The 24762-nt window shown below is 46.7% G+C and overlaps 1 protein-coding gene across 1 annotated transcript in view; it reads left to right on the top strand.

Annotated features, from left to right (window-relative positions):
* Positions 1-959: 959 nt before the first annotated feature.
* Positions 960-24762, top strand: part of LOC119431736 (uncharacterized) — a 182981-nt gene continuing 159178 nt past the window's right edge. Inside the window, exons 1-4 of the mRNA XM_049658015.1 lie at positions 960-990; positions 17274-17468; positions 23128-23365; positions 23965-24121. Of these exons, the coding sequence (XP_049513972.1) occupies positions 960-990; positions 17274-17468; positions 23128-23365; positions 23965-24121 (621 nt within the window). The remainder of the gene's footprint in view (positions 991-17273; positions 17469-23127; positions 23366-23964; positions 24122-24762) is intronic.

Genomic DNA, 24762 nt, shown 5'->3' with positions numbered 1-24762 from the left:
CTGAGCTAGAAGAAACGGGCCAGTCACAGACGCCGGCACTACCCTCCTCATCAGTTATCTACTTTCACTGCGCTAGTCCGGCCTCACCTACAAACCTCACCACTTCCCCGTCCTTCTCGCCTCTAGTCAACCAATTAGGTGCGAAAACCCTGTCAAGAATAGCAATGCTATTCGCTTTGAAACCAAACAAAAGTGACCTTCTATAAACGAGGAGAGCGTTTCATTGGCCTGTTCAAACACCGCTGCGAGTCACCGCCCGATGCTTGCGTCTGCGGTTACTTAAGTTTGACGTCAGGAGCTTGGAAGAAAAACAGATTGGAATTGTTTTACGTTATAGGGCCCCTGCTGGCAGAAGAGGGCCGGCTGTCGAACACCGTAGCTCTCATATTCCTGTATTCGGGAGCTATTTGCGTGGAGAGCAGATGCAGTCCAATGTTATGGGTGGAGCTTGAACTGAAATGCTTAGGTTGCAACCAAGTATAGAGGGCACATTTTTCTCTTGTGCGCTTTACTGTTAAATCAGCGCTCACACAACAACACTTCGCGCTGACATTGCGATATCATATTGCGTCGGTCATTTGTTGTCGAAATGCGGAAGCAGTGCTTTTTATAGTGTGCAGTGGGACCCTCTGTAAGAAGAACACTTCAATGTGATGCTCACACCTCGATTGCACTCCAGACGCAAGGGACAGCTGAAGTTTTGCTAATGCAGTGTACAGAAGCGTATAAAGGACCCAGTGCCACTAGTTACAACTGATGTGCTGCATGGCCAGGCGACTGCACACATGCCACAACGAAAAAGAAAAATGGCACTGAGACAAACAATTCGTTTTATAGAGTAAACAACAACAACACTAAAGAAAAAAGATATACAGATTTCAAAACTGAAATTTCAAACACTGTCGATACCGGCGCCCATGTTCATGCTCACCTTACTTTCTTTCCTTTTGTCAACAGAGATGGGAACTGAGGAGCAACTAGAAATTGCAGGTGAGGCAGTCATACGTGCTATGGCGGATGTATGAGTGGCGAATCATCATCATCATTGTCATCATCAGCCTATATTTATGTCCACTACAGGACGAAGGCCTCTGCCTGTGATCTCCCAGCTGGCGAATACAACAATGCAAATATGAACACAGAGATCCGGTAGACCATTGCATGCCTTCCTTTTTAAGTGCATGTACGTCAACGGCAAATATGCCGACCAGTACGAAAAACAGTAAATGAAAGACACTGAGAGGTACAGCGGATCGCTCACTTTCAGTTATCTTTAACTGAGAATTAAGCATTTATAATTATATGTGTTTCGTCTGCTGATGTCGCGTATAAAGAGGAAATAAATAGCGATATTACAGAGGGATTAAATCTAGGATAACCGAAACCGCTAAAATAACAACCCAAAATGAAGGGACATATCCTGTGACCCCGACCTACATCACGTATGAAAGATAACCAACCTCCCTCTGAGACAGCAACAAATAAGTATTACTCACAGAGCCATGCCATAATTTTTTTGCTCCATAACTTTATCCGTTGGTTTTTCTTGGTGTTTGTCTTCTAGAAGATTGGTCTTTATTTCTTTTCTCACGTGTGACGTCACCAGGCAAAGCATACAGTGTACGCCAGGTATTTCAGGACATAATTATGACTTTAGAAAACGCAAAGATAATTCAGGCAAGAATCCAAATGTTTGTTTCAATTTCTTAAATTGTTTCATTTGCCGCTGCTTTCTAAGCCCGTTGAAGGAGACTACATCGTCAGTTTCAATTATCGACTGAACTAGGCTTCTGTAACAAATGCATGTTCGGACTAGATACTGCGTGTTGATGTTGGGTGGTGCTTTCGCAACAGAAGTCTTATTCAAGTTTTAGCTATGTGTCATTATTTGTTGGTCTCTTAGTGACACAATAAATTACTAATTGAAGGTATTTTATTATTTTGAAGTCGAAGTATTTTTCAATTTAGCAACTTGGATGAGTCGGAAAAGTATAACAAATGTTTTCTATTCACAGATCAGTCCATCGCACAGACTGCTGCGGGTAGGTATTATGCATTAGCAATGATTATGAAGCAGCAGAAAGCTATAACCTTAATGTTACGCCTGTTTTTCGCTTACATTTAATCCTCCCAGCGTATGAGTCACGTCCACGTGAGTAAGTAAACGAAAATAATTTCTATCAATCAATTTTGGGTATTCTTACGCAGAACATAAAGCCTGTGAACTTCTCGAGCTTCACTAAGACAGAAGGTGGGCAGGATTCTCCCTACTGGTGACAGGGGCGCTACTGTTCACTAATAAAAGCTACATTTTCTGTTTGACTGACTGCAGAGTACGTGCCAGCCTGTAAGCAAGAGTACATGGGCGACAGGCTTGGCAAAAAAAAAAAAAGAAAACTTCAGATTTCATCGATGTTCATGCACACATACTCAATCATGCCGAGTGCGTTGGAAAATTTACATTCAAAGGAATTCACTGAAGGTACTGCTAAGAGGTTTATTAGCAATGAACGCAGGCGAACGGGGAGCAGTCACAAGTGTTTGGCCAAGGACAGCAACCACGAGCTCATGCCGGTGGCGATGCCGCTGAGGCGCAAGCTACTCTTTTTCATTACAATCACCCTCCGCGCGCAGAAAAACGCGCCATCCTGGCGGCTTAAGGCGAAGACACTACTATTGGGTCGTAGTACGGCTTAATGCGGCAGACGTGGACAAGTTCGCGGCCGCGATGGCGCAGGTCTGTCGATGGCGTGAGGGGCTCCACGAGGTAATTAACGGAGGACGTTTGCTCCAGAACGCGGTAGGGTCCGACGTATCTTGCGACAAGTTTTGCGGAAAGGCCGGGTGTCGTAACGGGTACCCGAAGAGAGACCAGAGAGCCAGGGGAAAAAGTTGGTGGAGAACGGTCAGCAGGTTGACGGGATTGCTGCTGCCACTGGTCCTCGGTGGAAAAAGAGCGGGCAAGCTGGCGGCATTCCTCAGCATGTCGAGCTGTTTCAGATAACGGAGTACTTTCAGACGCATCAGGTTTATATAGAAGAACTGTATCGAACGTATTAGATGGTTCTCGTCCATATAGGAGAAAGTACGGGGAAAATCCAGTAGTTGTTTGGGCCGCAGTATTGTACGCATTAGAGCACTGCACGAGCCGATTTTTGCAGCCCGAGCCCAGCCCGGGCCCGTTTTTACATTGGGCGGCCCGCCGGAGCCCGATCAAAACTTTTATGGAGAGACCCGGGCCCGGCCCGGGCCCGGAAATATTCTACGTTACCCGCTCGGCCCGGCCCGCCACCCCTTTACCTTAGGCCCGAGCCCGTCCCGAGCCCGGCTTTAAACCGGCCCGAACCCGGCCCGAGACCGAAAAATACATGTTTTTCAGAGTTGAGAGGCCCGAGAATAACTCGCTGCACGTTACATGCGCACCACCAGAAAGCCCGAGCCCGGCCCGGGCCCGAGTCAAAAAGCACACGCCGTGCCCGAGCCCGGCCCCAGCCCGTGAAAAAACTGCTCTACCCGGCCCGGGCTTTCGGGTAAGCCCGAGCTCGGTAAGCCCGAGAAAACTTGGTCCCAATTTGAATGATCAGAGGCGACGTACATTGAGAGCATATCACCAAGAGTACGGTTGAATCGCTCTGTCATGCCGTTAGCTTGCCGATGGTACGCTGTACTTGTACGGTGAATGATTCGGCATTGATCGAGTAGTGCCTTCAAAGCATCGGAAGGAAAGGCTCGGCCTCTATCGCTCAGGAGTTCGCGAGGGGCACCATGGCGCAGAACGAAATGGCGTAACAGAAACGATACAACGTCGCGGGCGGTGGCAGTCGGCTGAGCGGCCGTTTCAGCATAACGGGTCAAGTGATCCACTGCAACAATAATCCAGCGGTTCGCTGCCGGAGTGGATGGTAGCGGTCCGTATACGTCAATACCAACACGATCAAAGGGTCGACTAGGGCAGGGAAGGTGTTGGGACGGGTAGACTTGTCCGGGAGGTAATTTTCGGCGTGCGCATTCATATGCGCAGAATGAAATCACCTTTAGAGCGGAACTCCAGCTCTGTGTACTTTTATTCAGGGGAGTACTTCTGATATATTCATGAACAACGCGGAACAGTAACTCATTCAAGCACAGTAAAAAAAAATAATTATACAAAAACCAAGGAAAAAAAAGCACATGCGTAGTGCCGCTTTCATGCATAGTTGCAGCTCTAAAGGGCGAGTTTAGTCCCACAGCTATTAATATTGATGCTTTCTTATTGGCGTTGCGGAAGAAGGGTCACTAATGTTGCGTAACGTGCCCGCATAACATGGAAGACGTGTTATGACAAATTCATTGAACAGCCGTTCAACTTGAGCGACTATTATGAGCGAAAGTTTTGGAGAAATCTATTTGACGGATAGCGAAGCAGAAGGAAGTAGAAGAAACGAGGCCTTTGAATTGAAATCTCAGCCCTACTAATAGGTGGCGAACATATCATCATCATCATCACCATCATCATCATCATCAGCCTATATTTTATGTCCACTGCAGGACGAAGGCCTCTCCCTGCCATCTCCAATTACCGCTGTCTTGCGCTAGCGTATTCCAACTTGCGCCTGCAAATTTCCTAACTTCATCATCCCATCTGGTTTTCTTCCGACCTCGACTGCGCTTCCCTTCTCTTGGTATCCATTCTGTAACCCTAATGGTCCACCGGCTATCCATGCTACGCATTACATGGCCTGCCGAGCTCCATTTCTTGCGCTTAATGTCAACTAGACTATCGGCTATCGCCGTTTGTTCTCTGATCCACACCGCTCTTTTCCTGTCTCTTAACGTTAGTCCTAAAATTTTTCGTTCCATCGCTCTTTGTGCGGTCCTTAACTTGTTCTCGAGCTTCTTTGTTAACCTCCAAGTTTCTGGCCCATATGTTAGCACCGGTAGAATGCAATGATTGTACACTTTTCTTTTCAACGACAGTGGTTAGCTCCCAGTCAGGATTTCGCAATGCCTGCCGTATGCACTCCGACCCAATTTTATTCTTCTGTAAATTTCTTTCTCGTGATTAGGCTCCCCTGTGAGTAATTGACCTAGATAAACGTACTCCTTTACAGACTCTAGAGGCTGACTGGCGATCCTGAATTCTTGTTCCCTTGCCAGGCTATTGAACATTATCTTTGTCTTTTGCATATTCATATTCAACCCAATTATTACACTGTCTCGATTAAGGTCCTCTATCATTTGCTGTAATTCGTCTCCATTGTTGCTGAATAGGACAATGGCATCTGCAAACCAAAGGTTGCTGAGATATTCGCCGTTGATCCTCACTCCTACGCCTTCCCAGTCTAAGAGCTTGAATACTTCTTCTAAGCATGCAGTGAATAGCATTGGAGAGATTGTGTCTCCTTGCCTGACCCCTTTCTTGATAGGTAACTTTCTACTTTTCTTGTGGAGAATCAAGGTAGCTGTGGAATCCTTGTAGATGTTTGCTAAGATATTCACGTATACCTCCTGTACTCCTTGATTACGCAGTGCCTCTATGACTGCTGGTATCTCTACTGAATCAAATGCCTTTTCATAATCTATGAAAGCCATGTAGAGAGGTTGATTGTACTCCGCAGATTTCTCGATTACCTGATTTATGACATGGATATGATCCATCGTAGAATATCCCTTCCTGAAGCCAGCCTGTTCTCTTGGTTGGCTGAAGTGAAGTGTTGCCCTGATACTATTGGAAATTATCTTGGTGAATATTTTATACAATACTGAAAGCAAGCTAATGGATCTATAATTCTTTAATTCTTTAATTTAATATATGTCTGTGTAAACATTGAAAGATCGAATAAAATATGCAGTCAGGCAAGGAAACAATAGCGATCAAACTCATTTCTGGATACACAGTAGGATTGGAGCTAGCTTTTATTTAAAAAATGGCGGGTATATTCCTGCTGCAATAAACCCATGACACTTATTTTGCATAGAAAATCAGACTATCAGATTAAGATGTACAACAAGAATAACGAATAATCGTTATCAATTAAATTATTTCACCAGTTGTGAAAGGAATGGCAAGAAAATTTGAATGCTATATAATTCATAGGCAGGAAGTTCATGTAAGAAGGACATCGATGAACCATATTGATCAGCTTTTTCAATCCTTCAACCACTTTCAGTGGTTGAAGGATTGAAAAAATTAATTTAGTTCCCGCTAGAAAATTGCCGGAAGTGAAAAATTTGAATAGGAACCTTTTTCCAAATTTGAATGGCCTTAAGGCACTGGTATGTTACACTACAAATGAAGTAACTTAAACTGATGACTTCATATGGTTGAGACAAAAAAAAATGCCTCCCTGGTTGCCCTTCGTATCGTTCATAATTTAAATAGGGTCTTAAATATACAATCGCGTAGTAGGAGGGCATGATAAAATGTATCCTATGCTACCAGGCAATTGAAACATTTTTAGCATTACACTGTATTACGAAAAAATAAAAATCGCTGTATGCAAATATGTCTGCATACCGTGAGAAATAAACCTCGCCTAATAAAGTACGATACGGTTTCCGCAGTGTTGAAAGCATTACGATTTTTTTCACGTTTTTAATTACTTCCTGTGGCAGAATATACTTATTTGTTCATTTCCATATATATTTAGAGCATCGTACACACTTTGCGGACCCGCATAACGTGGTTAGTACGACTGATCACGTATTACCATAGCTGACGAGTCAGGATACTGAGGTCTTAGGGCTTCCTCTGGTCAGAATTACTTGTATTTTAATCTCATTCTTGTCAGCTAGTAGAGAAGGCTGTCAGTAAGTCGTTAAAAATTACATAGGTCATAACCTGGAGATACGCGTTGTGATCATCATCATCATCATCATCATCATCATCATCATCGTCATCATCATCATCATCATCATCATCATCCTATATTTATGTCCACTGCAGGACGAAGGCCTCTCCCTGCGTACCGCGCATCGTCGTGTTGCAATATTTCCGGAAGTGGCCTAACAATTACCTGCAAATTACTCCTAATGCTATATGATGGCACGGCTTCACTCGCTTTATCTTAGCAAGGCTCAACACCAGTCTCAAAAAGAAAAAGAAATCACGCAAATAGCAAAAAAAAAAGGAACTGTGATGTTTAGGCAGGGTTTATCAATCGTTCAAATAAATATAAAGCAACTCTTAAACGAAGAGCGTGTTCCTAAGCATTGGCCGAGTGTGCATGCGGTATGGAATAGCGTGACCTCTTTAAGCGCGACTAGCAGCTTCGTGCACGGGCACCGAAACCGTTTATTTAAATTCTACGTTTTTACGTGCCCGAAGCACGATATGATTGTGACGACAGTTGTAGTCGGGGGCTCCGAATAAATGTTAGTCACCGGGGGTTCCTCAGCGTGCACGGTACGCGGACATCTTTGCATTTAGCTCCCATCGAAATGCGGCCGCCGCGGTCACGATTTCATCTGGCATCCCCCTGGGGCTTAGCTGCGCAACGCCAAACCCACTATACGTCAGCACAGCGGGTTGGTTTGATTGTGTTCAGCTAGCACAGGAGCTTGCATAAAAAAAAAATCATTTTCGTGTGAACGCAGCTTTCGAACGGACCCTATACTCCGTGCTTTTTATTCGAACCTTTTTTTCAGACGCAGCCGGGGCCCACGACCCAAATGGGTCGTTTACTCCGCGCCACTCATGATTCTACTGGCCTTCGTGGTCACGACGCTAGCGATGTCAAATAGTACGTATTCGTTTTTCCAATGCTGAATATGAAAAAAAAAGTTTTGTGAAGTTTCTTTGTGATGCAGCCGCTGTAATAAAACCGCGGCGCAGAGCCACCCTTGGTCTGCGTTTGCAGACTATACGGACGCTCCGATTCCCAGACAGGGCGCTCAAAAATTGCGCAGATACAATGCACTTTAAGAATTGTTGGTATGCTGAGCATTTTGTACGTTGCTCGCTAACCAGCATTGTTTGGGATTCTGCAAATAGCCATCAGACGGACACAAATGTTGGTGTAAGGCGAGAAATAGTGTGCCTGTGTTTTGAGCGTATGTGTGACGACAGTAGCCAGGCGACGAGGAAAGTGACGACCATGTATGACGGCGACATAATGACGGCAAACTTATTGTAATCCGGGAAAAGGAAACATTAGTACCTGGTACTTGATGGAGCCAATAACTTTTATTGAAGAGGCCCGAAACGATATGTCAAAGAAGCCTACCTACCGCAATGTGCCTGGCAAAGAAGGCTTCGCATTAAAGACGCTGATAAAACTGCATGGATCTTCTCGCTTCGTGTGGATTCTTTAAGCCATGGGGTTCACCGCCGGCGCTCGCCTTTTGTCTCGCGAAGCACAGTTCAGCGCGGTAGCTAAGCCGTTCAAGGCATAATAGTTTCTGACAAGAATTACTAGAGGGACGTCTGGGGCTACGAATTTTTTAGCTGTACAACGGGAGTAATGTTTGGTACATGTTAGCTGTACAACGGGAGTAATGTTTGGCTTGTGCGATCTTTCGCTTGTAGCATCGAACGTTCATGTGATGTTATTTATTACTCTATATCTTGATAAATTTCAAAGCGATCATGGTTTTCTAAACAGAGCTAGGCAGTTAGTTTCTGGCCACTTGTGCCATTATTGCGATCGAATTGCTGCATTCATAACACAATGCTTGGTCGAAAATTATCCACCTCCGAAGTCGCAAATCTGCTTGATGCTGAAAGGACAATGTTTAGGCAAATGCGCGTTTTATACTTCTATTTGCATCATTTTGACTGAACCGCCATGCTTGATGCTTGCATACTTGAGAAAAAACTGAAAGAACGCAGAAAAAAAATTCTATTCCTGCTACAATGTTTTTTAAATGCAAGAAACAGAGATGCTCTGATTTATAACAAAAAATAACTTTTTTGTGATTATGCTGAAAGACGCAGTTTTGTTGAGTTTAACATAAACCTTCTCCATACGAAACACTTGGAAATGTATCGCCAGTACTGTGAGCGAAATGAGCTTTCGACGTGTTTTTGCTATCCTCATTAACATAAGCTTCGCCAGAAATAAAGTGCAGGCAGCTACCTCTCATATTGTCACCTGTAGTAGTGGGCATAGGGCAAGCGCAGAGGCGCAAGAAGAAAGAAGTGCGCGTGCTAACCGCCCCGCTCGATAGTTGCCTCTCGCCGCCGTTTTCGCCAGAGCCCAGCCGCTCCCAATAAACGTCGTCAGCCCCTTTTGAAGACGCGTGGCAAAGTGGTGGAGGTGCTGGGTATTTCTCACTCATGCCACAGACTCCTCCTGGGAGCAGAAGCACCAGCCCTGTGTTAGTCCATACCCCCGTCCATCGGACCAGCCGCAGGATCCGGGGACTGCCCCCTGAAGACACCGTAGTGCTTCAGACTACCTCAACCGGTATGGAACGTGCAATGACGAACCGGTATACACTTCAGAACCCGCTGGTGCCGAAGTCGTTCCATGGCGACATCTTCGAAGACGTCGAAGACTGGATGACCGACTTCGAGCGCGTCGCCGAATACAACGAATGGGACGACGTGACTAAACGTAGGAATGTCTACTTTTGCCTCAAGGACGGCGCGCGTACATGGCTTCAAAACCGTGAGGAGCAACTGACGTCGTGGCGCGAGTTCCGCCGTCATCTACTGGATACTTACGCCAGTCCTGATCGCCGCGAACGAGCCGAACGAGCAATTCAGGTCCGCGTCCAGCTTCCCAACGAAAGCGTTACCGCGTTCGTTGAAGATATGACGCGCCTCTGGAATGACCGAGGACAAGAAGTTGCGTCACCTGATGCGAGGGGTGAAGGAGCAGCTCTTCGCTGGTCTGGTGCGCAATCCTCCGAAGACTGTCGCCGAATTTCTATCCGAGGCGGTCAGTATGGAGAAGATGCTTCAGCAGCGCTCTAACTTTTACGAGCGGCAAGTAAACGCGACTACGGACATGTCCACGGCCATCGGAAGCCACAATGACAACCTTCGAGACCTCATCCGCACCGTTGTGCGCGAAGAGATACTGAAGGTTTACGGCACCCCACAAGCCACGGTGAGCTCCATTGCGAGTGTCATAAGAGATGAAGTGAACCAAGCGCTCCGGTCCACCGTTCCTTTTCCTAACACCGCGCCTGCACCTTCTGTACACCACCGTGCGACCTACGCAGAAGTCTTGCGACAGCCTGCTTCGTCCCCGCCGCTGTTTGTTCAGGCCGCTCATCCGGTTGCACTCCCACCAGCCCAACCGGTGCCATACATCGAGGAACGACGCACGCCTCCACCGTTTCTCCATGCCGCTTCTCCGGTTGTGCTTCCGCAAGAGCGACCAGTGCATTACGCCGATGATCGACGCATGCCCCCTCGGAAGTCAGAGGTTTGGCGCACTCCGGATCGCCGTCCTCTGTGTTTCCACTGTGGTGAGGCAGATCATTTGTACCGCCAGTGCCCATACCGACGCCTCGGGTTGCGGGGCTTTTCCGCCTATTCGCCGCCACCCCGACTGGGCCAACGACCTCGGGACATTGAGGATTATCTGGCTCAGCAACGCATGCCACCGCCTACCGGGCGGCAGTCACGATCGCCGTCGCCAAGGCGATTTTCACCATCGCCCCAGCGGTATTCGAGCGGACGGTCGCCAAGTCCCCGCCGGGAAAACTAACTACAGCGACCTTTGGGGGCGAGGCCGCTGGCAGTCGACGCGCTGAAGACCTCCGATCGACGCGAGTAAACAAGGGTACCGGTACGCCATCAACTGAACGGAATGACCGGCTTTCGCTCGACATACCGGTGGTGATCGACGGTTACGCGGTTAGCGCTTTAGTGGATACCGGAGCGGACTATTCTATATTAAGCGGGAAGATGGCGACGTTTCTGAAGAAAGTAGTTACCCCTTGGCATGGCTCGCAGATTCGTACGGCTGGCGGTCACGTCGTTACTCCACTGGGATCCTGCACGACAAGAGTTCGAATTCGAGGATCGACATTCGTGGCGAGTTGCCTTGTCCTACGCGAATGCTCCCGCGACGTCATTCTCGGAGTTGACTTCCTGCAGGAATACGGCGCTGTTATTGACTTACGGGGCGGTGTAGTCACCTTCTCAGCCGACCAAGCAATCGACACAAACGACGACAAACGACGTGATGACGCGCTACGTGTTTCCGCCGAAAGTGTTACGCCTCCTCCACGAGCCAGTGTTCTAGTCGAAGTGATGTGCGGTGGAATGCGCGAAGGTGGAGTGGTCGCAGAAAGTAACTTAGCGCATCTACTGACACAAGGTGTTTGTGCGGCCAGGAGTGTGCTACAGCTTCGTGATGGCCGATCTAAGTTGCTAGTCACCAATTTTAGTAACGAGCATCGACACCTCTTCCGCGGTACTTCGATAGCATTTGCCGAAGAAGTGGAACACGTAGCTGAATGTTTTGCCCCTGAACCAGTGAGGCCGGCTGACAAGTCACTGGGCACCGTCGAAATTAATTCCGAGTTATCTAACGACAAACAGGCAGCACTGCACGAGCTCTTGCTTGAATTCAGGGCATGCTTCGCAAGCTCGTCTAAGGTACGCCAGACTTCGGTTACAAGGCACAGGATCATCACATGCGACGACGCACGCCCGATACACCAGCAGCCTTACCGCGTGTCGGCAAAGGAACGCGCAGCGATTCGTACGCAAGTACAAGAGATGCTTGAAGACGGCATGATCGAACCTTCCAACAGCTCATGGTCGTCTCCGGTCGTTCTTGTCAAAAAGAAAGACGGAACGCTACGCTTTTGCGTCGACTACCGGAAGCTCAACAACGTAACTAAAAAGGACGTGTACCCACTGCCACGTATCGACGACTCGTTAGATAGACTGCGGCGTGCCCAGTACTTTTCGTCACTCGATTTGAAAAGTGGATACTGGCAGATCGAGGTAGACGAACGAGACCGCGAGAAAACTGCCTTTGTGACTCTCGACGGCCTTTACGAATTTCGAGTGCTCCCTTTCGGTTTGTGTTCAGCCCCAGCAACTTTCCAGCGAATGATGGATACTGTCCTCGCTGGATTGAAGTGGCAGACTTGCCTTGTGTATCTTGACGACGTAGTTGTCTTTTCTGAAACATTTGAGCAACATCTTCATCGCCTGCGGCATGTGCTAGAAGCGCTCCGATCGGCTGACTTCACGCTTAAACCAGAGAAGTGCCACTTCGGTTATGAAGAGCTCAAGTTTCTCGGACACGTCGTCAGCGCCAAAGGAGTTCGACCCGATCCCGACAAGCTTGCCGCTGTAGCAGCTTTTCCTCTTCCTGAAGACAAGAAGGCCGTCCGACGCTTCCTGGGCTTGTGTGCGTATTATCGCCGCTTCATCGACAACTTCTCGAAGATTGCGGAACCCCTGACTCGCCTTACCAGGGATGACACGCCATTTGCCTGGACGAATGAGCAACAAGCAGCCTTCGCTGAACTACGCCAACGCATGCAGTCAGCACCCGTCCTGGCACATTTCGACGAAGAGGCTGACACCGAGGTGCATACTGACGCCAGCAACATCGGCCTTGGCGCAGTACTCGTCCAACGTCAAGACGGCATTGAACGAGTAATAGCCTATGCTAGCCGCTCGCTGTCCCGTGCCGAGGCGAACTACACTACTACAGAAAAAGAGTGTCTCGCGGTCGTCTGGGCGATCACGAAGTTTCGCCCTTATCTTTACGGCCGTCCCTTCAAAGTGGTGACAGACCACCATGCTCTATGTTGGTTGGCGAACATACGCGATCCTTCAGGACGGCTGGCACGGTGGAGCTTGCGGCTACAGGAATTCGACGTCACCATAGTTTATAAGTCTGGCCGCAAGCACGAAGACGCCGACACGTTGTCGCGTGCTCCCGCCGAATCTGTCAGTCGACAGTCAGAGGACGACGACGGCTTCCTGGGCGCCCTTACTACGTCAGACTTGGTCAAATCGCAGCGTGACGACGCTGAAATTCGACCTCTCATCGACCACTTAGAGGGCCGTGAAGCAACCATACCACGCCATCTACGTCGCGTCTTGACGTCCTTCTGTCTACGAGATAATGTGCTGTACAAGAAGAACGCCCGCCCGAATGATCGAGCCTACCTCCTAGTAGTTCCCAAAGACTTGCGGGACGATATTCTTTTCGCTTGCCACGACGAGACTACATCTGGCCACCTCGGCTCCTCACGAACGCTTGCTAGAGTGCGCGAGATGTATTACTGGCCCGGACTTTCAGCAAGCGTCAAGCAGTATGTGAAAGGCTGCCGTGAATGTCAGCGACGAAAGTCACCACCCCTAAAGCCCGCCGGGTTATTGCAACCCATCGAACCACCTCATAAGCCATTCGACCAAGTCGGCTTGGACATTCTTGGGCCTTTTCCTCTGTCAACCGAAGGCAACAAGTGGGTGATTGTCGCCACTGACTATTTAACCCGCTATGCCGAGACAGAGGCGCTGCCACGAGCCACGGCTTCTGAGGTAGCGCAGTTCTTCATGTGTCACATTGTATTGCGCCATGGTGCCCCAGCCACTGTTATCACAGATAGAGGAACGGCGTTCACGGCACAGCTCACGGACGAAATTTTTCAACTAAGCAACACCAGGCATCGAAAGACGACCGCTTACCATCCGCAGTCCAACGGCCTTACGGAGCGATTAAACAAGACCATCACAGACATGATCTCTATGTACATCGACGTCCAGCACAAAACATGGGATCGTATCCTGCCTTATGTGACCTTCGCGTATAATACCGCCGTACAAGAAACAACGCGCTTCACACCATTTCGCCTTGTCTACGGCCGCGAAGTACAGACAGACGATGCTGGACGCTATGCTTCCGTGCCACGACGCCGAGAACCTAACTACTGACGCCGAAGAATTTGCTCAGCGCGCTGAGGAGGCTCGCCAGCTCGCGCGGCTGCACATCGGTGAGCAGCAACACGCAGATGCACGGCGCTATAACATCCGTCACCGGCAAGTGCGCTACAGTCCCGGCGACCAAGTGTTGGTGTGGACCCCTGTTCGCCGCCGTGGCCTTTGTGAAAAGTTGCTCAGCCGGTATTTTGGCCCGTACAAAGTGCTGCGCCGCATTAGTGACGTGAACTATGAAGTCGTTCCAGACAGTGCGGCGCAAACACGGCGCCGACAACCACCTAGTTCTAACGTAGTTCACGTCGTACGCATGAAGCCTTACGTTGCGCGTTAGTGATTTTTACGCGCCCATTTGCACCTAATGCACTTACCTCTTCGTTTCTAGAGAGGTAGAGAATTGTTTCTAGCTACGCTGCTGTAGCTCTCGCTGTGTTCTGTGCGCGAGCATCTTCATTGAGCGTGTGTTATTTTTTTGTTGTTTTTTTTCCTTTCCCACACCACTTCTTGAGTATCGAGCCGATGCTCTTTCCGAGGAAGGGGGGAAATGTCACCTGTAGTAGTGGGCATAGGGCAAGCGCAGAGGCGCAAGAAGAAAGAAGTGCGCGCTAACCGCCCCGCTCGATAGTTGCCTCTCGCCGCCGTTTTCGCCAGAGCCCAGCCGCTCCCAATAAACGTCGTTAGCCCCTTTTGAAGACGCGTGGCAATATGCATGAGCCAATTGGTCTTAATTTATGAGAAGGATGCAGCTGCTTGACGGTCGAGTCATGCCACTCAGAGCGCAGCTATACGAACTTGTAGAGGGATTTCCCGGATGTCTCACGCAGTGTCGGATGCCTTGTCGCCAATTGTCTTGTCCCATCTCCTATCTTCTATGTCGTGAAATTATCTGTATTTGTACAAATAATTACAACCGCGTCCCAGAATTATACTTTTCCGTACCCCGTGAAAGATGCAGTCATGAGAGAAGTAAAAATTACTCCCTACTCGTAGTAAACTCTTTTTTTTGTACGATAACGAAAAGGACCACCAAAAGAAAATGTTAGTGAAACTACAGGAAAAGTGAGAAACAAAAACCAAAAGCAAACAGGAAAGTTAGGTTACAGAATTGCCACACTTTTTGACCGTTTTCTTTTTTCATAGGCCTTTCTTACAGTGTACATATCGCGCTTAAGTTCCCGGCCTCTAGCAGTTTTTGTAAAAACCTCTATGGTACAAACTACAGCCTCGATAATAACGTGTGCTTCTCTTCTGGCAATATCTGTATGCTTTTTTTGACGATCACAACATAAAAAATGTTGAATTTACGAAATATGGAAGCCGTTTTATAAATGGGGGATACGGTTTTAACCTCCTGTGTCACCCCGTTGTAATAATGCGTGGTTTTGCAACACGAGAATTGAAGCTTGTGATTAGAGGCTTCATATCCAATTTTGACTATTTAGCGGAGTGCGACGGCTACTCACCCGGTCTATAGTGGGACGTGCCACGTAGCAAGGGGAGTTTATGTATGTAAGATAGTAAATATCGATCTCATGAGTGTAGTAATGCTTTTTTTGTCTTTCCGAGGTAGAAGCTTGCTGAATTTGCAGTGTCTAAGGAATTCGCTTTGCGCAGGCGATGCCAATTTCCGAAGAGAGAACCACATGGATTGATTGTGTGGAGACTGGATACGATAGGAGGCATGCGGTGACGTCATCGCTGGCCGCTGTGATGCTATAAAAATATCAGCAAGAATTCTCCTCAGTGTCTCTATCCGGTTATATACAGCGTCTTTTAAGCGGACCCGTGGAACTTTTGTGCAGGACAACTAAACAGCTACGATCATACTACGCGAATATTACCTATACTAACTCGCTCTCGCTATTAACAGCATACTTTCATTTGTTTCGAAATGCACGTCTCTGGCCTACCTGCTGAAGAAAACACGGAGAAGAGATATACTGATGAAATAAATATAATTTGAATAGCGGTGTGTAATCGTGGCACACCAAAGAGTCAATTTCAGTATAAGCAAGTAACTGGGAGCCTTTGAGGAAGTCACGCGCATGCAATAGACACCGGTGATTGCGGAAAAAGGATTTAACATGCTCCTCGTATTCTTTTGCTGTATCATTACAGTGAGACATATATATTGAACATATGTCTCTATTTCGGGTAATTGTATAGTAAAGTTGTAATATAAGTTTATTGGTCCCACAAACCAGCGATGCCAGCCGGCGCCGAGAATTTCAGAATATCGCGGGATTCTGGTATCGTTTTAAGATGTAAGCTTGCTCTCCGATAGTGGTACTTCTCCTTTATTACTTCGTTGTATCACGATGACATTTACGTTTCGATATAGCAGAGCGATCCATGTCGTTTGTTTCACAGCGCTAATTATGAATCATGGTCAGTTAGGAGTAGTGAAGGCCAGGGTGCTTCGCGGGGAGGCACAGAAGGCAATATCAACACAGTATATTGTATATACAAACTATATTATATTGTATATATATTGTATAAATATAGTATACAGTATATATCTATCTATTTGCATGTCTGTGCGAAGATCCTGGGAAACAGTGATTAATAAGGCAAAGCAAGATATAAGCACGAGGAGCCTGTGTGATTGGTGTAAAGACAGGAAAGAACCGATGCGACAGCAGATGAAGTTCACTTAGGTCAAATAAATGTGGTGTGTATACCAAGGTGACGCAGGTTAACATCCCAAATCAGGAGCAGTATCTATCTGTCTGTCTGTCCGTGCTCTACCGCAGCGGTGGCCTAGCGGTAGAGCATGGGCCTCGTATGCGGGAGGTACCGAGTTCTCAAATTCCGGTGCCGCCGGGAACCCACCGACTTCTTTTAATGGGTAGATATCTCCCCTGGCCTGGTGCTCGGCTGTCGTGGGGGTTCACATCTAGAAAGAGGGCCCGGTAGAGATTTCAGGACTTGTCTCTGGGCGCCTCTTGTCCAACCACAGACGGCCTTGTTGAAGAGCATCCGCCTCGCCTTTGGGTGGCAAGGGCTGCCGCCGGGTACCTACCAGTAAAATAGGTACAAGCGCGCTCCCGGCCTGCTGCTCGGTCATTATGGGACCTCAACGCTTGGGAATAGGTGTTTGTCCTCAACCCGAAGGCATTCCCACCTCAATAGGTGCTTGGAGCGCCACATGGGAAATGGCCGCCATGGGAGCGGCCCAAACATCATCTTTTTCTGTGCTGACGAGGGTTTTGACGGGAATTCAGGGCGCGGGCTCCTTTCCCAAGCGTATCACCCCTGAAGGAAGCCGAGCGCCAGGCCGGGGTACGCTTGTACCCATTTGAACCAGTGTGTGCCCGGCGGCGGTTGAAATCGACCCCAAAACCTCCCGCAGCCAAGGCGGGTCCTCTACCACTAGGCCACGGCTGCGGTTCGTCCATTTTTCACTCCGTGAATCTGCTTCGCACCGCAGCCTTCCGCCAGCCTGGGGCGGTCAGCACGACTGAAGAGGAAACCAGCACCATCCAGCCGAGCTACATACCGAGAAAACATACGACGGCAAAGGCGCAGACCAGGACCGCGGCCCTCGACGCTGAGCCGGCGACGAGCGTGGCTTCGAAAAAACCCGAAAAGGTCACGACGAAGCACACCCGGCCCACGAGTCCCAGTAAGTGACTTTCTTGTTCGCTCGTCGTTGTGCCTGCGCAGCTGCAAGCTCAGGAAGCCGGCAGACGTATATCAACAATGACAGGCGAAATGGCTGTTTGCAAGGGTGTAAAATTGAAGCCAGCAGAAAGGGAAGACGAGTACTACTAGCGAACCAGCTTTTGCCTGTACTTACGGTTTCTTTACAGCAATTGCTGTTATTGGCTCACTACACTGGCAGTTCTCATTCCCGTCAGTGCAGTCTTTGTAATGCCAATATAAATCGCGAGAAAATTACACATAAACAAGAAAATTCCCACAGTTCTGCGAGGAATTGAACTTACAACATATATCTGCAGATGGCTAACGCTCGCTGAAGATCCGTGTACGAAATAGAGCTGGTATTCGTACCTTCTTGTTCTAGCACTCCGTTTTCTCAAATGCGGAGGTGGTTCTAAATTACGTTCCCTTCTTCTACATGCATTGACAATAATTGAGTGCACCCAGTAGGTACGCACTCGAGCGCTACAAGCTCACGAACGCGCGCGCCAGTATACAAGTATATTATGTAGACGTAGAAAGAGTTCGTGCGAACTTCATATCGGTTAGTATATATATATATATATATATATATATATATATATATATATATAACTTCCCAGTCCAAGAGCTTGAATACTTCCTCTAAGCACGCAGTGAATGCATTGGAGAAATTGTGTCTCCTTGCCTTATCCCTTCCTTCAAAGACAGTTTTCTACTTTTCTTGAGGCGAAGCAATGTAGCTGTGGAATCTTTGTAGATATATCCCAAGATAGCCGCGTCTGCCTTCTGTACTCCTTCATTACGCCATGCCTCCATGACTGCTGGTATCTCAATTGAATCAAATGTCTTTTCATAATATGTGAAAACCGTGTAGAGAGGTTGGTACTACTCCACAGATTTTCCAATTAGCTGATCGATGATATGGACGTGATACATTGTAGAATATTTCTTCCTAAAGCCTGCCAGTTTTCTTAATTGATCGAAGTGGCGTTTTACCCTTATTCTCTTGTAAATTACGTCGGTAAATATTTTATACGATACTGCAAACAAGCGAATGGGCCTAATATTCTTCAATTCTTTAATGCGTCCTTTCTTATGGATTTGTATAACGTTGGCATTCTTCAAGCTCCCTGTTATACTTCAAGTAGTTAGGTATTGCATATAAAAGGTCACAAGCTTTTCAAGCATAATATCACCGCGATCGTTTCGTAAATGGACTTTTATTCTATTTTATGTTGCCGCTTTCCCCCAGCACATGTCTTAGAAGGCCCTCCTATCTTTTTCGCGAGTTACAGGGTGTTGATTGATTTTGCCTTTGCATCCTCTTCATCCCTACTTCCAATGCAGGCTGCGTGGTTGCTATGGCTACTGTATAGATCAGTATAAAATTCTTCCGATGCGTTTGCTATATCATCGAAATTGCTGAGACATTACCCTGATTATATTCCACTGCATACATCTTGCCCTGTCCTATGCCAAGTTGTCTTCTCACTGATTTTATGTTACGGCCCTATTTTACTGCTTTTTCAATCTTTGCGACAATAAAATTTCGAAAATAGCTAACTTTAGTTTGTTTATCCGCTTTGACAGTTCAAAGCTCCTGAGTTAAAAATGTCATGCTTGGGAGAGCTTACCTACTGTTTTCCCTGCTTCCTTAACTGCAATTTCAATTGCTGTCCCTCATATCGGCCTAGTTACGGTTTCTTTCATTGCCACGATCATATTTTGATCTTCCTGTTCTAAAGCTGCATATTTGTTTAAATGCACCAGGCGAAATTTTTCTGCTTTTCCCTTAGTGCGTCTAGGTTGTAATGTTTCTTCTAGATTGAGTTTGCTCTTTCTCTCTTCCAGTCGAGAGCAATCTTAGACGTCACAGACCTATGGTCACTGCCTCTTGCCCTACCTAACTCTTTTACAGTAAAAACGAGCAGTTGTACTAGGGGTCCTCAGTTTGAATCCTGCTATCGGACAATTTCATTGATGTTTATTAATTAATGCCAACTCTTTATTACCCATTTTACCACCATTTTTCTGTATCGGGTAGGTTTCAGACCTCATTCCTGGGCTGATCCCGGAGGTAGTGCACAGCCACGCCAATAATCTTACATCATTTTCAAGTTCAAGCTCTGTTATTGTTTCGCGCTTTTAGTATTTAAATCTTAGAAGATTCAAGAGAAAAGGCATGCGCTGTCGGCGTTTCACGACACTTGACTGTAGGCTGCCATTCTCAAAACTCCGATGAATAATTTTGCCAAGAATCTAAAGCCTGGTATGGGTAACTTTAGCGATAGAGTGGTGTGGCATATAACCTGCATATACCGTATCTCATATAGCATGGCATGACATATACCACACATATATAACTAAATATGTACGGTAACTCACGGCGACGTTGACGGCGACGGCGAGAGTGTCTGTGTAATTGCTATCAAAATAAAATTTGCATGCCGAAGTTGAAATCAGCTAGCGAAAGACAGGGGTAATTGGAGATCGCTGAGAGAGACCTTCGTCCATCAGAGGACATAAAAATGGGCTGATGATGATAATGATGGCGACGATGATGATGTCATATAAACCCTATGTGGTTCAAAATGACCGTTGTACTAACAGGCGCCCCAAGATAACACAAGTATTCGTTAACAGCATCCACCCATTCCTATTTGGAAGCACGCTGCAGCGCATGCGGCTATGATCATGACTTTCACAACACAACCATACTGGCTAGTCATGTCAATCAGAGATAACGCGAAATCATCGAGGCCTTTCACATAAGTTTCGTTATGTAATAAAGAGTTTGCGTCTCTAACAACTACTTGCCATGTGCGCTGAAATAGGTTTCAATCATTGTTAAGCTACCATGCGACCTTTTTTTATTTCTTATCTTGTTTGTATGTATGTTGTGCGTGTATTAATAAAAAAAGTACTAGTAATAAATAACCACTCGCGCCGCCGTCCTTTCTATTCTGCGTTGTAGATTCAAGCTAAGGTGGTCTCTGCCATTCCAGAATGTGCTACGTGCATAGCGTACCCCTAATTGTAAATGCATTTTTGAGCATGGGACCAAAAGAAAAAGAAAACGAAATATAACACCAAAAGAAAAACATTTCATTGATAATGACGTGCCGTCTCCAAAAGCAAGAAAGCGTATGGTTTTCAGTCTGGCCATTAAGATGATCCTAATTTTTGGTTCAGTAACAACGAAGGCAACAATACCTCGCGCTTTTGTCGAATACTCTGGTTAAAAAGCTTCTGTTGTCGTCTTATACATTCGACACAGATGCAGATACAACAGGGACAACAACATGATTGCAACAACACGTGGTAAGACACTGATACCACATAAAATCTCACGTGGATGTTGCAGTTAAACATTTACAGAGCTCGCAGACGAAGCCTGATGAAACTGGCGTTTTGATAAGCGCAAAAGAAGAGAAATACAGAAGTATACATGGCAGTACTACGGATGTTCTGATCAAGAACGAGAATATCGTGCACATGAACTCACGCACGCGGCTGCAGTTAGAAATTTCAGTCGAACAGCCAGAACTGAATTGTTGCCACGAACTGGTTCCAGTCGAGCGAAAATTGTAGCGGCAGTCTGCGTCGAAATACTATAAAGTGTAGTTTGTCATAGCGTTACCTTCCATAGGCACCCTGCACCGACCAGAGGACGCTGCCACTCTTTCCTTTATCACGCCAGCGTTGCCGACACCTGCCGCACTAGAGTTGCGAAGAAAACGAAACAACCTTCAAAACGGCAAAGTAATGCTCCCAATATTCATCGCTGTTCGAGTGTCACAGCCCGAGGCTTGTTCAAAACTTGCCGATCTCAGGCACTCTCGTCTCTCGATTAGCATTCCCAAGTGTACCGTGAATCACAATCGCGTCTTTGCAGTTCTGCTTACTACGCTTACTGTGCTTTGTCATGGCGCTGCTATAAACTGTGGGAAACTTCAGGGCTAGACACCTACGAGTAATTGAAATTGTTGATACAATAAGCCATCACCTACGCATCCACGGGGTTTACTGCGCACACATATGCAGCTGAGGTATGACGCAGCGGTAACGGTTACGTGGGAACAGTACAGTGCTGCGCTAAAACACTGGCATATATGAGAGAGCGTCTGGTTATTCGTTCATGGCTTCGAATCGCCTGCTTCGACACGTCCACATTTACCTGCACTTCTTCAGTATTCCGTGCTGGGTGAACATGTTCTAGCTGGAAGAATAACTCAGCCCTGCTCGATTAGTTACGCCAATCATACTCAGCGCCTGCCGGTTAGCAGTTACACGAGTGCGACAAGAAAATTCCAGCTCTATAAAATGGCTCCGCGCCCGCTTCTGTCTGACCGATTTCAGTCAACCTTGGTGTCATGTGCACCCACAATGAGACCTAACCTGGCCTAGTTCTCGATCCTGCATAGCGTTGAAGTGATGTCGACTTGAAATTTAATCTCGACAACTGGTGCGTACGCAGCCTACAGTTAACAAAATATTCTGAGATGTCTGATAAAACAGCATGTGATAAAGCAGAAACCTTCACCATCGAAGTAAACAGCGTAAAATATGTCAGCGCTCCGACCACCACGCTGAGAACGAATGAAAAGGAACACGTTCCGAGAAAGACTGGACAGGCAGCGAATGTAGATACGCACGTACCAGGCATTCTTGGTGTCTAAAAGTACGATAACTTATATATACATTATGAGCGTCATTTACTGTCCTCACGAAAATACGAACGAAGTGGATACGGTCTCTGTACATTTCATGGTTACGTGTTAATGCCCTTGTTTGTGTCACCTATCAGTGAAACACACTATAGTTTCACGTCATCCCATCATGGCTCCAGCGAAGCACCTCAAAGCTTTATTTTCATTACTTTGACTTCTTATTTCTTTGGTACTGCTATTATAAGTGTCCGCTGAATATAGGAAAAAAAAGTATAATTCAACTCAGTCCGTTGAGAACCACCGAACTTGTTCTGAACCATCCGATTGTTTAATAAGAGTCGCCGAGCAGCACCGTTGAATGGCATGACTGTCGTACGTCCTGAAATAGTTTTGTAGGTTTAATACCTGACATGTTATATAACTGTGTCATTTATTCTTTCTCAATAGCATGCAAATGATATATACACTTGCACTGATACATTAGACTGAATTACTAACATCCCGGATTCCTATGCTGCTTTTTTTTCAGTTCAAATTGTTTTCGTTGTTCACTGTCCTACAAATAGTATTGTTTTATTTGTCATTTGGTTTTCGAGAATTTCAAAGCATCTACTGCAGCTGTATTTGCAGGTGTCTTGTATATTTATACGTGCGTTTTTTTTTCTCTTGTTTAGCGAGATATGTAAATGTATTATTTTATTTCCCCAATTGCTTACATTACTCAAGGATATATAAGGTCGAAATAGCGCCAAGATGCTATTCTTGCAGCTTTTCAGCATATATTTTCAGCATATCTGTCCTTGTGTGTTTCTCACTTTTTCTAGCCTGTTTGATCTGCGTTTCTTGTACGAACAGTAGGCCATTGTATGTGAACAATATATCATCGTATTTAACGCTGACATGTGTGTGGAAAAGAGCGGTAAATGCACTGCAATTGCAAGTTGACTTGGCCCTGCTATTCAAATTCAGTTCCGGCTCATTCAGCACGTCCGTCGCTGCGTGGTGCCCTAGTGTGCACTGTGGGCACCAAGCTGAACCGGAGCATGGCGCTGCCCGAGGACGGCCTGTGCGACTTCACGTTCTTCGACTCACTGCAGAAGAACGGCCTGAACGAGCTGAGCGGACCCTTCGAGGAGAACTTTCGCCACTTCGTTGAGAGCGCCGCCCGGCACACGAACACCGAGTACGGTGCCGGATTCGACTACCAGTGAGTGGTCGGTGAAATCGCACCGTGGCCCGGTGGGACTCCGTGTACTGCTGAGCTTTATTTGAATAACTGGATAGCGGTCGAGTCAGCGCTGATTCGTGGTTATATGGGGGGCCCGAAATAACGCAATATCCTTGTTGTTTGACGATGCTCGTAGCCATTTTGTTTCTTGGACTGTCAGAAGATTCAGATTGTGCCGTTTTTTCGCCCATAATTGTAAACCAATTATTTTTCATTCGCGGATACATCGGTGCGCTTATGCTGCTGTCACACTTGACAGAAAGTTGGCCCACGTAGTCATGTGTTTTCCAGTTTAGAAGGTTAAATTAGAAGTTCGTATTAGAAGTTTAGACGCAGGCCCGCAAAGTTCTCGCGTGCACGTTGCAGGCAAGGTAAGGTTTTATTCCTACTTTTACGATGCTTGCAATAAGAGACACATGGCGATGTTCATACGTTCGATAACAGCCGTTATAGATAAATATAAAAAGCCCTCCTCGTATTTTGGCAGACGGTGTTCCAGAAAAGTCTGCTTTCTGCATCCGGAGATTACTGGCCAAGACTTGGATTTAAAAAGCATTTTCATTTGCTTCCTTTTTCAGCGCATTTGAAGAAATGGACGAAATTCTCTCTGACCCGGCTGCAAAGGGCCACTTGAACAGCCTGTGGGACCAAGGAATTTTCCACTTTGGATACCTGAACACTCCGTATTCCGATTTTTCGCACGATAAGTTCACGCAACTGATGGAAATACTGAAGGTAAAGTTAAAATCTCTAACTCACTAAAAGGCCAGGCTACTTACTGCTGATTTCCATTAATCACCGATTCACAACTCAGATGGTCACTAAGTGGAAGGAGAGCCACACCAAGTGACAGGGATGTGTCGGTGGTGTTTACTTCGTTACGTCTGAAGCGTTGTTTGGTTTCCTTCTAAGCGTACACCAACACGCCCAGCTCAGCGTACTCCTCCCCAAACGTGACAGAAACGCTTGCTCTCTCGTGCTTGAATCAGGAAGAAGAGAAGAAATCACACGGAGTACAATTGCATGCCCGTATAGAATGAGCGAAAAGCTGGCGCTGCATTATGTAAGGTTTCTTTCTCTTCGTATTTATTCTATATGACCTGCCGCTAAAAGTGTACAAGCAATAGCAGATGCACGTCATTATACAAACCAACGGCGAAAGGCAAGAAATAAAATGGAGTCTTTATATAATACGTTCTCTGTGCTAAAAACACCGCACTCTCCAAACGCTATTCGCCGAATGTGCGAACTGAAGACACCGATAGATTACACATTAATACGCGCTAACAAGTGATGCAGAACCAAACCGAGTCAAATGTTCTTATTTGCTCATCGCAAGCAGTGGCATAACAAAGGGACATATCCATTCGAAATAG

This window comes from Dermacentor silvarum, chromosome 10 (assembly GCF_013339745.2).
Source record: "Dermacentor silvarum isolate Dsil-2018 chromosome 10, BIME_Dsil_1.4, whole genome shotgun sequence".
Lineage (NCBI taxonomy): Eukaryota > Metazoa > Arthropoda > Arachnida > Ixodida > Ixodidae > Dermacentor > Dermacentor silvarum.
This window is presented reverse-complemented; position numbering and strand designations above follow the sequence as displayed.